The sequence below is a fragment of the Haemorhous mexicanus genome, chromosome 9, assembly GCF_027477595.1.
Source record: "Haemorhous mexicanus isolate bHaeMex1 chromosome 9, bHaeMex1.pri, whole genome shotgun sequence".
In the NCBI taxonomy this organism is placed as follows: domain Eukaryota; kingdom Metazoa; phylum Chordata; class Aves; order Passeriformes; family Fringillidae; genus Haemorhous; species Haemorhous mexicanus.
This window is the reverse complement of record NC_082349.1, coordinates 30,115,969-30,130,517: the sequence shown is the minus strand read 5'-3', so window position 1 is coordinate 30,130,517 and position 14,549 is coordinate 30,115,969. Positions and strand designations below refer to the sequence as shown.

Sequence of the window (14,549 nt, the reverse complement as noted above, 5' to 3'; positions counted from 1 at the left end):
GCTCAGAGGAGTTAAACCCAGATTTTTGGAAGGACCAATACTAGGGAAGGCATTCTTCCTGAATGGTGTGAATGGAATAATGACAAGTTACTGTTATTTGCTGACTTTGCATTGAAAACCACACAGTACAAATAAGAAAGAGCTTGAAAACTTGGCAACTCTGTTTTTTTCCCTTCCTTTATTTTACCTGTATGTATGTGTATATAATAACACCTCCACTGTAGTAGGTACAGGAAAAGGATGTAATGATTTTATCAGACCTGTTGCTAGCAGGAATTTGCACTCCTCATAAAACTGGTAAGAGTCAGCAGCAAGGCCCAGAGAGTGGTAGAAGCAGGCAAAAACCAGACAAAAACATGTGAGAAATACAGAAGTGACAGTGCAAAGACATGCTTAGATCATGTTATGGGGGAGAGAACCCATAGCATTTCCATCAGTATTTTCAGAAAAATCTCAATTTACATAAAAAATACAGTATTCAGGACATCTTCAGATGAGAAACACCATGAACCTCAACCTAATGGAGATGTGCACAATAATGCAAAACCTGTAGCTAAAAGGAAGACTTGGATGCAATCATCTTTCCATGTCAAATTGCTGAGATAAAAAGGAGTCTTCAAGTCAGCAAGCACCTGTCAATAGAGGCAGGTGGAGTTTTTATATCTATTTCCTGAGGATGGCCAGAGGGGTTTTTTTCTCCCTTGCTGCTGGCCCCCAAAGCTATTTCCTTGTGCTCTCTCCACTTCCCAGTAAGAGACGGTAATTCTGATTTAAAGATGAGTTGAAGTGTACCTGTTGCCTGCAAATAACACATGGGCAGCTTTTTCCATCCTTGAATAAAAAGATTTGGAAGAACTTAAACCAAGTCATCTCTCCCCAGGCTTAAAGGGCTTTGCAAGCTTTCTCCATAGGCTGTCCAAAACACATGTGTTAAACCAACAGGTTTAAAACAGCTCATGGAAAAGATCTGCTGCCAGTTGATAATTTCCTTCTTATCTGGAGTGCTGTAAAACTCCTTGCTTTCTGAACAGCACCAAGGCTGCTACTGAAAAGGGCAAAGAAGAGATTTGAAATTCCCATTATTTTACCCTTGTGCAGAGAACACCCTCCAGGTTTGCCCTGTCCCCTTCCTCCCCCTCCACAGGTTACCTCCAACGCAAGGCTCAGGGCAGAGGACTGAGACCAGGCTCTAGTCTGGGCATCCTCTCCCACGTTCCTGGGGCTGGTCCAAGGCACATCCCAGTGGATTTGCAGTGGAGTGGCCCCGGGTGCCACTAACAGGTGGCTTGGCCCAAGGAGCGGCACGGCTCGGCTCGGCGGCGGAGCGGAACGGGACGTGCGCGGGGAGCCAGAGGAGCTCGCAACACTCGCTGCTTATGGCAGGGCCCTGGGCCCCCAAGGGACCCATTTTCACATAATCTATAATTATCTCTTTGCTTTAATCGCCTCGTCACTTTGGAGGCTCTCCTGGGCACAGGAAGAGGAAAAGCTCATTAACTGAACCTTTTCTCCTCTCTCCAGCCACCCATAGCTTTTAATTGCTTGGTGTTGTTATTATCTATCAGTGCAACTGGGATCATTTTCATAAGAAAGGGTGGTGGGAGGGAGGGAGGCAGGAGCAGGTCCCTGAGGTACGCTCCACAGACAAACCTTTGCTTTCTCAATTATTTATGCCAGCTGAGGTTTTACAAGTTGAATAAATCCATAACTCAAGTTTATTTGGAGCCGGCAGGCCATCCCGAGGGAAGTGTTGCCCACTTGCCGGCACACTGGTGTGCCATCCCTTGGAGAGCCACTGGGACATGGCGGGACATGTGTCATCATCCAATTCCCCACCCACTGCATGGCACGGCACCACGCAGGAGGCGGCCAGGAAAACGCTGAGTGGGACCCACCACAGAAGGACGTGCCCTCCAAAGGAAAGGCAGGCCTGATGAGCCCTTTGCACAACAAAGCAAAGCCCCAAAGGTCACCGCTCCGGGGACAGTAAAAAGGGGGAAGCAATAACCTTGGCAATCATCTTAAACTCAAAAGATTGGTCTGCTGAACATCACCGTGACAGCACCCCTTTCTAAGCAACAGTGACCTGAAAAGCCCCAAGTCCCAGCTGCCAGGACCCACAGGTGTTTTGCTTGAGCACACCGTGAGCTCTGCAGAACCAGGAAAGCTCTTCCACAGGGACTGCACAGCCCAGCACTGAAGTGAGTGACACATCTGTGGCGCAGCCACCCACATGCACAACACCAGCCCTTAATTCCCAACAGGTCTCTGCAGCTTCACACTCATTTCCAGTGCTGGTGTTCCCAAAAGTAGGGCTGGAGGGAGATAACAAAACCCCAACCGTGCTCTGGAGCACTTAGCTCATCCCAAAAGCCGTCACTGCTCTGAAGCAGCATCCTTGCAATGGATGCTGGAAGCAGCTCTTTAAAATTCAGCAGCCTTTGTGCCTGACCACATGCAGCGACCTCTGGTATTTTCTGCCAAAACAGTTCATTTGTCTCGCACAACAACTAATCAATTCCCAGGGCCATCCATCACGGGGGCTCGCACGAGCCGGCCCGGCAGCGGGACCAGATGGCGGCTGCGTTAGTGGGATTAATACAATTCTGATGGATTGCACGGCAGCAGGCAGGTCCTGCCAGGGGGGCCTGCTCCACACCCACATCCTAAATGTTTGCCCCACTCATGACTGGGGTTGCTCCCAAATGGCTGGAGAAGGGTGGTAGTTTCGACCAGAAAAGGGGTTCTTCAGCAAACTTCTGGATGGAAGAGGTAAAACACAGCTCAGGGAGGCCTCTGTGCTGACTGGCAGGTGTCATTCCCATCCTGGCATGCCAAGGCCCTGGGGAAGCAGCTCATGGCAGAGTGCAGGAAGGCTCCTCCAGTGGAAGTGGAAAGGGACACGGACATTTGGCAATGTTATTTTTTCATTCTCCACCTGCCAAATCAATGTATTTGTTTCCTGAACACTTATAACTTGCCTACTCCTTGCCCCGGCTTAAAAAAAACCCTGAAAAATAAAGCTGGATTTCCAAGGCTGTGGTATTTTTGGCACATCTCTCAGATTGTGTCTTGGATGAGATTTACACTGGTAACACATCAGTCAACCTCAGATCACTGGTCATTTCCCAGGTTTGTGAAACTCCAATTATAGTGCTTTGATCACGACAGTGCTCCACTACTACTGCTTTGTTCTGGTAATAAGACCAGAAAAGGGACATAAAGCTTTATGTAGCAGTAAAAAACCCAAACAACCACTATACCCAGCCTGAAATCACTGATAATTTCTAAATTTTTCCTTCCAAGGGAACCTCCAAGTCCCATCATCAGTCACCAGCATGCAGGAGTTTTATGCAATGCCTGAAGGGAGATAAGTGATTTGCAGAGAAACCCAGAGGCAGAGCACTATGCTAATACATCCTGCAACTGCTCCCCATTACTCACTGGGGGTACTTGAGCTTTTTATTGCCAGGGTTTATTAATGACTCCTAATTGATGACCAGTGCCCAGTACCCCAAAGTAAATAACTGCTACGCCTCATTAGCTCAAGAGACCTTCTCCTGATTTGAGGGCTGATCTATGAACACACAGATTGCACTGATTTACCCGAATCTCTTTCTAAATTGATTTAATTAGATCGGTATAACCTGTTTCTGTGGATGCTCTTGAATTTATTTGGAATCAGTGCAATGTACTGTGAGTCAGACTGACCATTTTTCCATCTTGTTCTCAATTAGAAACATTTGAGAGAATTAGTGATAAGGAAAAAAAGTGGCCCTGGAACCACCAGAGTTCCTCCTACTGCTGATCCACTTAGGGCAGGGTATGGTAACTTCACTTTGTCCATCATTTACAGATCTGCATCCTAAACCCCAAACATTTCGTTCCACAAAAGGAATGTAAGCATTATTTAGGAATCATTTTAGACACTCAGTTTGAAATCAATGGCACTGCTGCTTTATTGCTAACTACTGCTGGTAGGAAAAGAGGGGTTTATTCTATTTAAAACAAAATCTCTCCTCTTCATACTACACAGCAACAGCTTGGAGGGCTTTAATTGTTTGATAAACTGTTCAAAAGGTTCTGGTAACGAATAAAACAAGTGAATCTGCTTGGTGACCCTTCAAAACTCTGCACCTGCATTCTTATCTCTCTCCTGGTGCAAGCTGAGGTCCAGATAAATCAACAGCCTTTTCCTGCCTTTGGATCAGCAGAATCCTAAAGGGCACATGGTAGGCTGTGTTTGGCAGAGCAATACCTGCTGAAAAATTGCTTCCAGCAGTCTGTCAGGACTCAGGGCTGATGGTGACTTGAGTTTTAGCTTTTAGTACACAAAATAAGGGGTTTTTCTTACTTATTCTGACCTCTCTAGTGATCCTCTAACAAGAAAATACTTAACCTATCAACAGTGCTGGGAAAAAACCTAAAGTGGTTTGATTTCTATTCAAATTTTTGCATGCTTGTTGGACCCACCAAGGATAACTGAGTCAATAAAAGAGTCTGCAGCAAAGTTCCTTTTCTCAGACAGCAGGTTTTGAGGGAGCACACACATACACACTGAACTGACAGCACAGCACTTACCCAGAGCAATCAGTGGGTTAAAGCTTATCTTGGATCAAGCTGATCTTTCCCCTTAAAATTTTTCATGTTCTTCCTCTACAGAAAATGCCTTATTTTTTTTTTTTTTTATGATAACATTCTGTTTTATGTAGTATTACTGAATGCTAAGCTAATGTTTTTCTAAGTAACCACTCAGAGCCTCACAAAAGTCACCCTTCTCTATAGCTATGGAACCAATACCTGCTCTAGACAAACCTGGACACCAACCCTGATGTTTAGAGCCACTCCCTCTTTGGTTTATCTGCTTACAGGTTTGGTACCAGAGCAATTTTGCTGTTTAAGGCTATGCTTTTATGAGTGGAATTATCACACTAGAGATGTGTCTATACTTGCATGTTTATTCCCTGTTCCAGGAAGAGAATGAACAGTAGACAAAAGAACCAGGAAATGTGAAGCTGTCCAGCTCTGGGGATAGATGATGGTGACACTTGCTCATTCCTGTCTTGCAAGGAAGACACTGATGCCTGGCAGTCAAACTGAGCTGATGGACTACATGAGTTTCCACTCTGCCAGCACAGTCAGGACACTTCATTCAACAAATTCCAGCAGAATCACCCTGTTCCAGCTGTGTGGGAGACTGCACCTGCCTACAGCCTCATTTGTAAGGACAGCTGTGCTGTGCTAAACAAACAGCACCTATGTTCCTCATGGTATGTTTGGAAAAATGTATTTGCAGCTGTACTTTTGGAAATAAAAACAAACACATGAAAAGATTTAGGCTGGTCAAGGCAACCAGAGCAAACTCTGTTTTTCTGTACATTGTTCTGTATTTCAAACCCAAGAAATGGCATAGGCAGCACTTGGGATAACCAAGACTGACAGCACAGTAGGGATTTGCTCTGCCCCTAAGAGGAGAGCTTGAACAGGATTTAAACCACAAAGTCAAACTGTGAGATCAAACACAGTTTGATCATGATCTAAACCACAAAGTCAAACTGTGAGGCTGAGACCTGCACTGGTGGATCAGGGACAAAAAAAGAGCTGGTGGTCAGCAGAAGTGCCATTCCTCAGTGTGTTAAACCAAGGTCACACCTGACCACCTCTGCTCAAGGGCCAGGGCAAGACAAAGATGTGCTGGCTCTCCATGCAAGGGGAGGAAGCTATTCCTGGCCAAGTCCTCCCCTCCACTCCACTCCACTCCAAAGTGGATTGCAATCCCAAGGGAAATGCCTGCATTACTGCCAAGCACACATCTGCCACCCTGCCTGCTTACAACAGCTGCCTCCATTCCTACCTGAGCTCTTTGCAAAAGGTTTGGAGCCACCTGATCAACATTTCTGTTCCTTGGTTTGTGACAGCAAGTCAAAGAAATGCTGTGCTAGAGTTTTAACTCTCTAGGTAAGTTTTCAGCTGGAGACTGCATGTTGAGAAATCAGTGTTCACATTTCCTGGATGTAAAAAGATGCAAGACATTCATTAAAAAATGGGATTTACACATGTAAATGGGTGACTACATGATGGGAAACACTGTCAAAAATTTAGTCTTCTTTGACTGTTCATTTTAACTAAAAATATGATACAGTACTCTAAAATTTCCTCCACAAAATCATTTAGGTATTGGATTTTAATATTATACCCATGATTAGTAGCCTGGAACAGAAGAAAAATAAACCAAACAAAAACCATCCAGGTGTCCTTATTCAGTAGCTCATGTCACTTATTACTTGCACCTTGTCAGTTTTAAGTAGCAGCCACTTTAGTTCAGTAAATGCAGAGCTGGCTTTTCTAGCTGCAGAGCCTAGAAAAAAATTAATTTGATATAAGGCACAAACTGTCCCTGAAGGCAAACATTGTCCAACACTAAAACCTTCACTGAGCAGTCCCTAATGAATGTATTGGTAAAGAAATAACTATTTGGAAAAGGTAGTGCCTGAATAGCTTTCTATTAAAAATATCCAATATTGCCTTTTTTTAAAAGCCATATAACTGAAAAATGGGAAGCCTTGCCCTTCCCCCACATCTTGTGCTAAGGAAAGGTTACTACCTGGCAATGATACAGGCAGATATTGATTTAAATGATTATGGACCTGAAAAGTTCTTTCCTGTCATTTATTATCCTGTTGTAGTTGCCACCACACTTGTGCAATATTAAAAAAAAAAAAGCTTAAAAAAATGACATTAGAAAAACACAGTTTTTATCCGAATTCCAGCACAGATAATCACCTGATTATTTCTTCTTCTTGATATAATGAGCTGATGACTGGGCCTCCAAATACAGTTTTGCTTTCCTTTCCCCTCTTCTCTGGTGTCTGAAAGAAAAAGAAAGATTGGTCCAGCATCCTGGCTCCCACCATATTCCCACCTCTCATTCCCAGCCCTGGCCCCTCAGGACCCAAAAGCTGAGCCTCTGTGAGGCAGCATAATATTCTGTTACTAGATTGCAAAGCTTGCCTTTATAAATCTATTTAATATAGATTTAAAATTAAATTTTATAATGGGCAGCATTTCCAAATGATTTACTCCCAGGAACTCTAGGATTCTGAATGATTCCCACCATAATAGAAATGAACAATTAGAATAATGATTGATCGATATGGAGCCCCAGGCCCACCTTTTCAAAAAACCATCCTGCAGCCTGGGATCTGCAATTGCCTGACTTTCCACTGATGCCAGACTTTCAGCAGGGGGAAGTGCCTGCTGTCTGAAAGTCTGACCCAGTTAGGGGGTGCAGGAAACCAGAGACCCCAACTCTTCCATGGCATTAAGTATGAGCAGCCAAAAGAGGTTTGGAATTTGCAGCAGCAGCAATTCCTCACAAAACCAGCCCATTCATTGCAACTTGCTGCTGCCACTGGACAGGTCTGAGGGTTCCTGTGATGGCAGAGTGACACACCTAGGGTGAAAAAGACCAGGAGCAAAGTTCCAGCCTCTTGCAGCTTCTCTGTAGCTGCAATACACAGAATCACAGAAACCTGGAATGATTTGGGTTGGAAGGCACCTTAAAATTCATCTAGTTTCACTCTCCTGTCATGAGCAGGGACACCTTCTGCTGGACCAGGATGCTCCAAGCCCTGTGCAGCCTGGCCTGGAACACTGCCAGGGATCCAGGGGCAGCCACAGCTTCTCTGGGCAACCTGTGCCAGGGTTTCCCCACCCTCACAGGGAAGAATTTTTTTCTGATATGTAATCTAAACCTACTCTCTTTCAATTTGAAGTCATTCCCCCTTGTCCTGTCACTCCAGCCATTGTAAAAAGTCTTTCTGCATCTTTCTTGTAGGTTCCCTTCAGATACTGCAAGGCCACCATTACATCACCCCGAAGCTTTTTCTTGTCCAGGCTGAACAATCCCAGTTTTCTCAGCCTTTCCTCATAGGAGAGGTGCTCTATCCCATCTCATCCCTTCATTACACCCAAAAGCACTGCTGTACCATCAGAATCCTAATTAGAAAGATGTTGATCAATGTACTAGCTCCCTATAATACATTCACTTCTACATTCTGCCCAGCTTGAGCCAACCAGTTCCACCTTTCAGTTCTCCTGCACCAGCCCAAAGCCATAACATTAGGTTTGCAGACATTACAAACTTCTTTATAAGAATACATGGAAAGGAAATTGGCTTTGAAGACTATTCCATGGCAAGCAGGCTCCTTCTAATTTAGAGTAGAAAATGACATGAAGTTCTCCTTCTTCAAGGCAAAGGGCTTCAGAGTCTTAACAGTGCAGTGCCCCTCTTAAAAAATTATTTAGCAGAGAAACTTACTGTCCATCAATTACTTCGATTCCACTAATGAAATAAAATTAATTTCAGATCACCTGAAAGTGCACAGAAGAGTTATTCCTATACAATGAAGCTATACTTACTATTAGCCTATCCTGTTTGATACAGAGGGATGATGGGCATTCAATCAGTGTCAGAAACTGCAAAAAATGTTTAATCTATATTCTTTTATCTCTTCCCACTCTAGTTCTTGGTCGTTGCTTTTTTTCCAAGTCAGAAGAAACATTTCAAAAAATACATTTAATCTTTCTAGAGGCAGAAATTGTAAAAAAAAAAAGATTTCTAGGATTAAGTTCACCTTCTTTGCACAACGAATGCATTTCTACCAAAGATTAATCACGTTGATTGAGTACACATAAGGTCATCAGGAAACTTAGTGACAAAGGCTCTCCCAGAACACTCAGGCAAAAACTTCTCTGGTTTTTAATCCATATACAAGTTACTTTGTCCAAGTAGCTTTTATCTCATCTCTTTCACACAGAAATAGGTAATTCAATATTCAATTTATGAATGTTGAAGCAAGCTTATTCCATCACAGTCCTTGATATGTAGAACAAGTTTATGAAGAAGGTCCAGGAAAATATTCTGTTTTCTCCATGTATTTAGCCATGAAGACAGAGACAAGGCTCCACCTTTCATCCTCAGGGGGCTTTCAAAGGGGAATGTGTCCAGGCTTCCCAAAAGAGTTAACTCTGCTGCAGCACAGATACAAACTGGTTTCTCTCAGTGCAGACACAAACTGGTTTCTCTCAGTGCAGACACAAACTGGTTTCTCTCTATGCAGACACAAACTGGTTTCTCTCAGTGCAGACACAAACTGGTTTCTCTCAGTGCAGACACAAACTGGTTTCTCTCTATGCAGACACAAACTGGTTTCTCTCAGTGCAGACACAAACTGGTTTCTCTCTGTGCAGACACAAACTGGTTTCTCTCAGTGCAGACACAAACTGGTTTCTCTCAGTGCAGACACAAACTGGTTTCTCTCAGTGCAGACACAAACTGGTTTCTCTCTATGCAGACACAAACTGGTTTCTCTCAGTGCAGACACAAACTGGTTTCTCTCTGTGCAGACACAAACTGGTTTCTCTCAGTGCAGACACAAACTGGTTTCTCTCTGTGCAGACACAAACTGGTTTCTCTCAGTGCAGACACAAACTGGTTTCTCTCTATGCAGACACAAACCGGTTTCTCTCAGTGCAGACACAAACTGGTTTCTTTCCAGCTGCCTTTGACAACCTGCCTATCCATGAGCTCATTGCCCACTTCCAAAATCCTTGCTGCCCAGCCTGCCAGAACTTCCACACAGTATCTGAGCATCATGTTCCAAACTCAGTGACACAAAAAGTGGAGCAAGAAGCAGCAGTTCCCTCCAAATCACGTCACAGCTACTGTCAGCACTGACAAGAACTGGTATTTTTATTTGTTGTTTATCCTGGCTGAAGGGATCAGTAAAACACAGATGCCCTTTTCCTTCTTAAATATTTTGAAATTTTTACTGCAAAAGAGAGCTTTTAGGGCTACTTATATGCAGGTAATGACTCAGGAGTTTAAAGTCACATTACCTCGCAAACCACAATGAAATTAAAAACTGACACTGCAAATTTCCTGTCTCCTCTGTTAAAAAGGCACTAATAATTAACTATGTGGCTCTCAATTAAGCCAGCTCCATTTCTTTCACAGCTGGCAGTGCTGTCCAGAAGCACTGCAGGTGCACATGGAACTAATAATAGTTAAGGAATAGCATGATCCAGGGCTTCCATCATTTGGAACCTGAACCCAAGGGAGATGACTGCAGTAGCATCCACAGCTGGACCATGCAGGAGAGGTGCTGTAGGAAAGACAAAATTGCTGTGGACTCAATAAGGACAGGACATTGCTCTTAAAATGCCAGTTAAAAACTGTGGGAATACAGAGGAATTTATGACAGCACGTGAAGACTCCTTGGAGGATTGCACTTGTGTGCCAAAGCACAGGCAGTGGTATATAAGAAACAGAGGAAAAGATGATAGAGAAGGGTAAGACATGCCTTAAACAGTGAAATTTCTCATGTTTTCCCCTTGCCCACCAATTCTTTGTGGCTGGCGTACAATTAAGGCTGATGTCAAAGTCACTGCTCCTGTGACAGTTAACTTTGGTGGGTGGGTCTGGCTGGCCAAACCCAGCAAAAATCACAGGCAAATCTTGGCTTCAGCATGCAGCAAATGTACTCCTGAAGAGACATCTTCTACCCCCTGACTCCAGATGGGCTCGGGGACTGGCACAGGGCACTCCACTAAGCCCAGAACTACCCTTCTCAAATGCCACCAGGAATGCCAGGAGAAAAGCCACACTCCCCCAGGAACAGACAGTGGAGCATCCTCATCCCTGCCTCAGTGCACTGGGTTTGTCAATAACAGCCCAGCTTGATCCAAGGGACAATGGCATCCTGGCTGGCTGTCACTGGCAATGCTGCTCCAGGCAGCCTCAAAGCCTGACAACCACTTTTGGAGCTGAATGGAAATACAGGGACTAATATTTGCTAACATCATTAATTCTTTTTTTCTTCCCCACTCCCCCTTCTTCCTTTATCCACCATGTCAAGATGTATACTTTTAAATTGTTGTCAGCCATAAAACAGACGTCGTGTCCCAGTTCAGAGGTTAACATATAATGGCAGACACATTAAAAACCCTGTCCAATGCCTCACTGAAAATTTCAGCTCCATCTTCTCTTCAACAAGACAGTGGCTCAAACTCACTTATAAGCTTTAACAACATTAAAGCCTAATCATGATTGAAAAATAAAGGAGAAAGAGAAGATGGTTTTATCATACTAAGCATTATGGAAATGCAAAACAATCAGAGACAAACATTTTCTTTGTGAGGGTTTTGTCACAAAAGTCTCCCATGATTGCAATAATGATCAATTTTTCCTTAGGCATTTTTGGGGAGTGGGATGAAAATTATCATTTAAGAGAAGGAGCAGTAGTTTCCTGTTAGGGGCTGGTTTGGTGGATCACTCTCTTGCCCTATCCCCGAAGACACTACAGAGATGGATTGTTTTTCATTTCCACACCCAAGCTTTGTTCCAATCTACACAAAACAGGCTACAACAGATTTAACAAGATGGCAAATTCATGGGTCCTCCCAATGACCCACTTCAAGCTCGAGAGCCAGCAGTAGCCATAGATATGCAAATGAACTCACTCTCAGTGATTAGCTGGGATGGACCGGGACACAGCTATTTACATGCAGGGCAAGGGACTCCTAATTCTGACAGAAGGAAGGTACAGAGAAGTCCTACAGAAATACTACAAAACAGCAGGAACAGCACAAGTTTCAGTGAAGCCTTTAAAAAAAATGAAAGACCATAATTTCCAGTTAACAGAAGAGCTAGGTCCCAGGCATAGGTTAAATGTAGGGCATCTCAGTTTTATCCAGAGCAACATGGGAACTCTGCCTGGCTGGTTTTGCAGGCCCAGACACCCAGCAAACACAGCAATAGCTATTTGGCAAGGCATGTGGCTGGGTTGCACTGCACATCTATCATCCCCCCAGTTCCCTCACATCTTGCTCTGGCTTTTCTCCACACTCAAAACCTTTAAATAACTTCTCATAAATACATATTTGAGAAGAAGAGAAAGCCATCAGCAAAAAAAAAAAGGTTCATCTCATCAAAATACTTATCTTCAAAGTGATCCTGGCCAATGCCTTAAAATGGTCAATAGTGAGGTTTTTCAGCACCAGGCACCTTGGAAACAGAAAAGTGAGACAACTTAAACAAGAGTGATGCATCAGGATCTCACACCTGAGGCACCACACTGCATGGAAGAAGTCTGCACTACTTATTGTATTATTTTCCTCTTCCTCTTCCTCTGATGCAGCTTGAGCCAGAGCAGCAGCTGTATCCAGCTTTGAGGGATGCAGACAAGGAATACTCCTAACAAAATGACTCCAGTCAAAGCATTCATGCAGCAGCAAATGCATAGTGCAGATTCCAATCTGCATTTGTGCTGCACAATTCACCTTTCTCCAGCTCACCTGCTCCTCCAGTGCAGGTGTCAGCCTGGCACATTCCCTGGCCTTCCTGCACAGGCAGGCACAGAACCCAGCCCTGGGGACAGGGACACATCACCTTGCTCTGTACCTGTCTGCAAGGTGCACACACAGCAGCACTTTCCTTGGCAGGAATGTGGCAGCCTTCAGCAGCCACCAAAGAAGCCACCAAGATCTCTCATGGCCTTTCAAAGCGCTGCAGGGCTTTGAAGTGCAACCAAAGGTCCTGAGCCACCAAGCCTGGAGGAGCTGCAGTTGCTGGATGCTCACAGAGATCTGCTTGGCAGGGGTAGGAGAAACACTGGCCCATGTCCCAGCTCCCCAAGCTACACCTGCAAGGACAGGTGATGTGCTGGAGCCCTGTCAGGCTCACAGGAAGGTACCAGTAAATCCCTGACATGTGCTGATTGAATTGTAATTAAGCTGGTATAGTCTCAGGTGAGAAATTTTAGAGAAGACCCTTCAGACCCAAGAGCAGACCTGCTCTGCTGGCCACCATGTTCCCCTAATGCTCTGGATTAACATTTCTCTATTTGAGGAGCGAGGATTATTGGGGAAACAACAAGAAAATGCAAACTCTCCTAAAGTTTCAGACAGTCACCCCCCTCCTCTCCCCGTGTGCCACGGCCTGGCCATCCCCCCGGGAAGGGAACTTGGGCAGAGACTAATTGTATTTGACAGCAGCAATTACACACAAGGCTGGAGATTAGAAGCTCGTTAATTGTCTGTGCCATAATTGCTGCCGTCTTTTCCTTCGCTAGTTAAGGCCAGTGCCAGGAGAGCCAAGGGGAGGAGGGTGCTCTCCACCCCAAACGCAGGTGGTCCGAAGATGAGAGCCCTGGGATGGGTGATGTCCCTTGTCCCCGCACGCCGCGGGAGGCTCCTGAGCCCGGAACAAAGCGGGAGGCTGCTCCGGCAGCGCGGCTAATGAGGCGTGAAATGAGGACAAACAATGCTCTCCTCCAAAGGTATTCTCCACCTGTACCCTTCTGACTTCACAGCTCGGCTGAACTTCACGCTACCTGCAGCGGGAGCGAAGGGAAATATTAACCCTTTGGAGGTGATGCTACCACAGGACATATATCTTTAACCACTTATACAATTAGGCGTTGTTTGACATTGTTTAAATTCATCAAGTCCTTCCTTCCGGACTAAGATAGGAGCTCAGCATTTCTCACTCTCCTTACGGAGCACTGCAAGGCAGGAACACCTATTGCCAGCCGGGGGTTTATGTACAAATCACAAACGGGACGGGACTGCTGTGGAACGTGCCTTGAGCTGTTTGATTTTCCAGCATCACTCTCATTCCATGGTTATGACAATGGGAAGACGGCAGCAGCTCACATCCCAGGCAGCAGACCGACATCTTAATGTTACAACTTACTTTATAACTTCTTTGCCCAATCACACAAAGCAGAAGCACATTGACAGTGGTTCTATCCAAGCACTGCAAGGCAGGAACACCTATTGCCAGCCGGGGGTTTATGTACAAATCACAAACGGGACAGGACTGCTGTGGAATGTGCCTTGAGCTGTTCGATTTTCCAGCATCACTCTCATTCCATGGTTATGACAATGGGAAGATGCCATCAGCTCACATCCCAGGCAGCAGACCAACATCTTAATGTTACAACTCACTTTATAAGCTTTTTGACCAATCACACAAAGCAGAAGCACATTGACAGTGGTTCTATCCAAGCACTATAAGCACAGGTACCTTTGGTTAAACAATGCTTGCTTATTTAGAATACAATACCTGCTTGTAAGCCTTATAACACAATGCACAGAGCTCCATTATTAAGCTTAGAACTTCCTAATATCTCACTAGATAAACTTTTCTGCAGCTTAGGGAGTTATCCTAGACAAGCCTGAATACCCAGACCATTGTTCTATTTGTCCTTACTTTTCTACTTTTTACACAATTTTTCTGCTGGCCAGTCTCATGGCTGCTGCTGAGCTCCAATCACAGTTGTGCTGTCTCTGAGGCCTGCCTTTGCAGCTTTCCCCAAACCCTCTGGTTTTATGGATTCCCACAACACCCAAATAAGATACAAATCTCTCCTGGCTGAGGACAGCCTCTGCAAAACCCCCTTTCACAAAAGGCTGCCGTACCCTCCACACCAGCCCTATTAATGACTGTCATAAACAGAATATTTTAATATTCCTCTCTCAACAAT

The 14,549-nt window shown here is 44.7% G+C and overlaps 1 protein-coding gene across 6 annotated transcripts in view; it reads right to left on the bottom strand.

The window, feature by feature from the left end:
- ACBD6 (acyl-CoA binding domain containing 6) overlaps positions 1–14,549 on the bottom strand; it is an 80,931-nt gene that overhangs the window by 47,869 nt on the left and 18,513 nt on the right. For all 6 annotated transcript variants that reach the window (XR_009487563.1, XM_059854749.1, XM_059854750.1 and 3 more), the window contains exon 4: positions 6,784–6,869. Coding sequence is in view for 5 of the 6 variants with exons in the window: in XM_059854749.1 (XP_059710732.1) it covers positions 6,784–6,869 (86 nt within the window). In the remaining variant the exon portion in view is untranslated. The remainder of the gene's footprint in view (positions 1–6,783; positions 6,870–14,549) is intronic.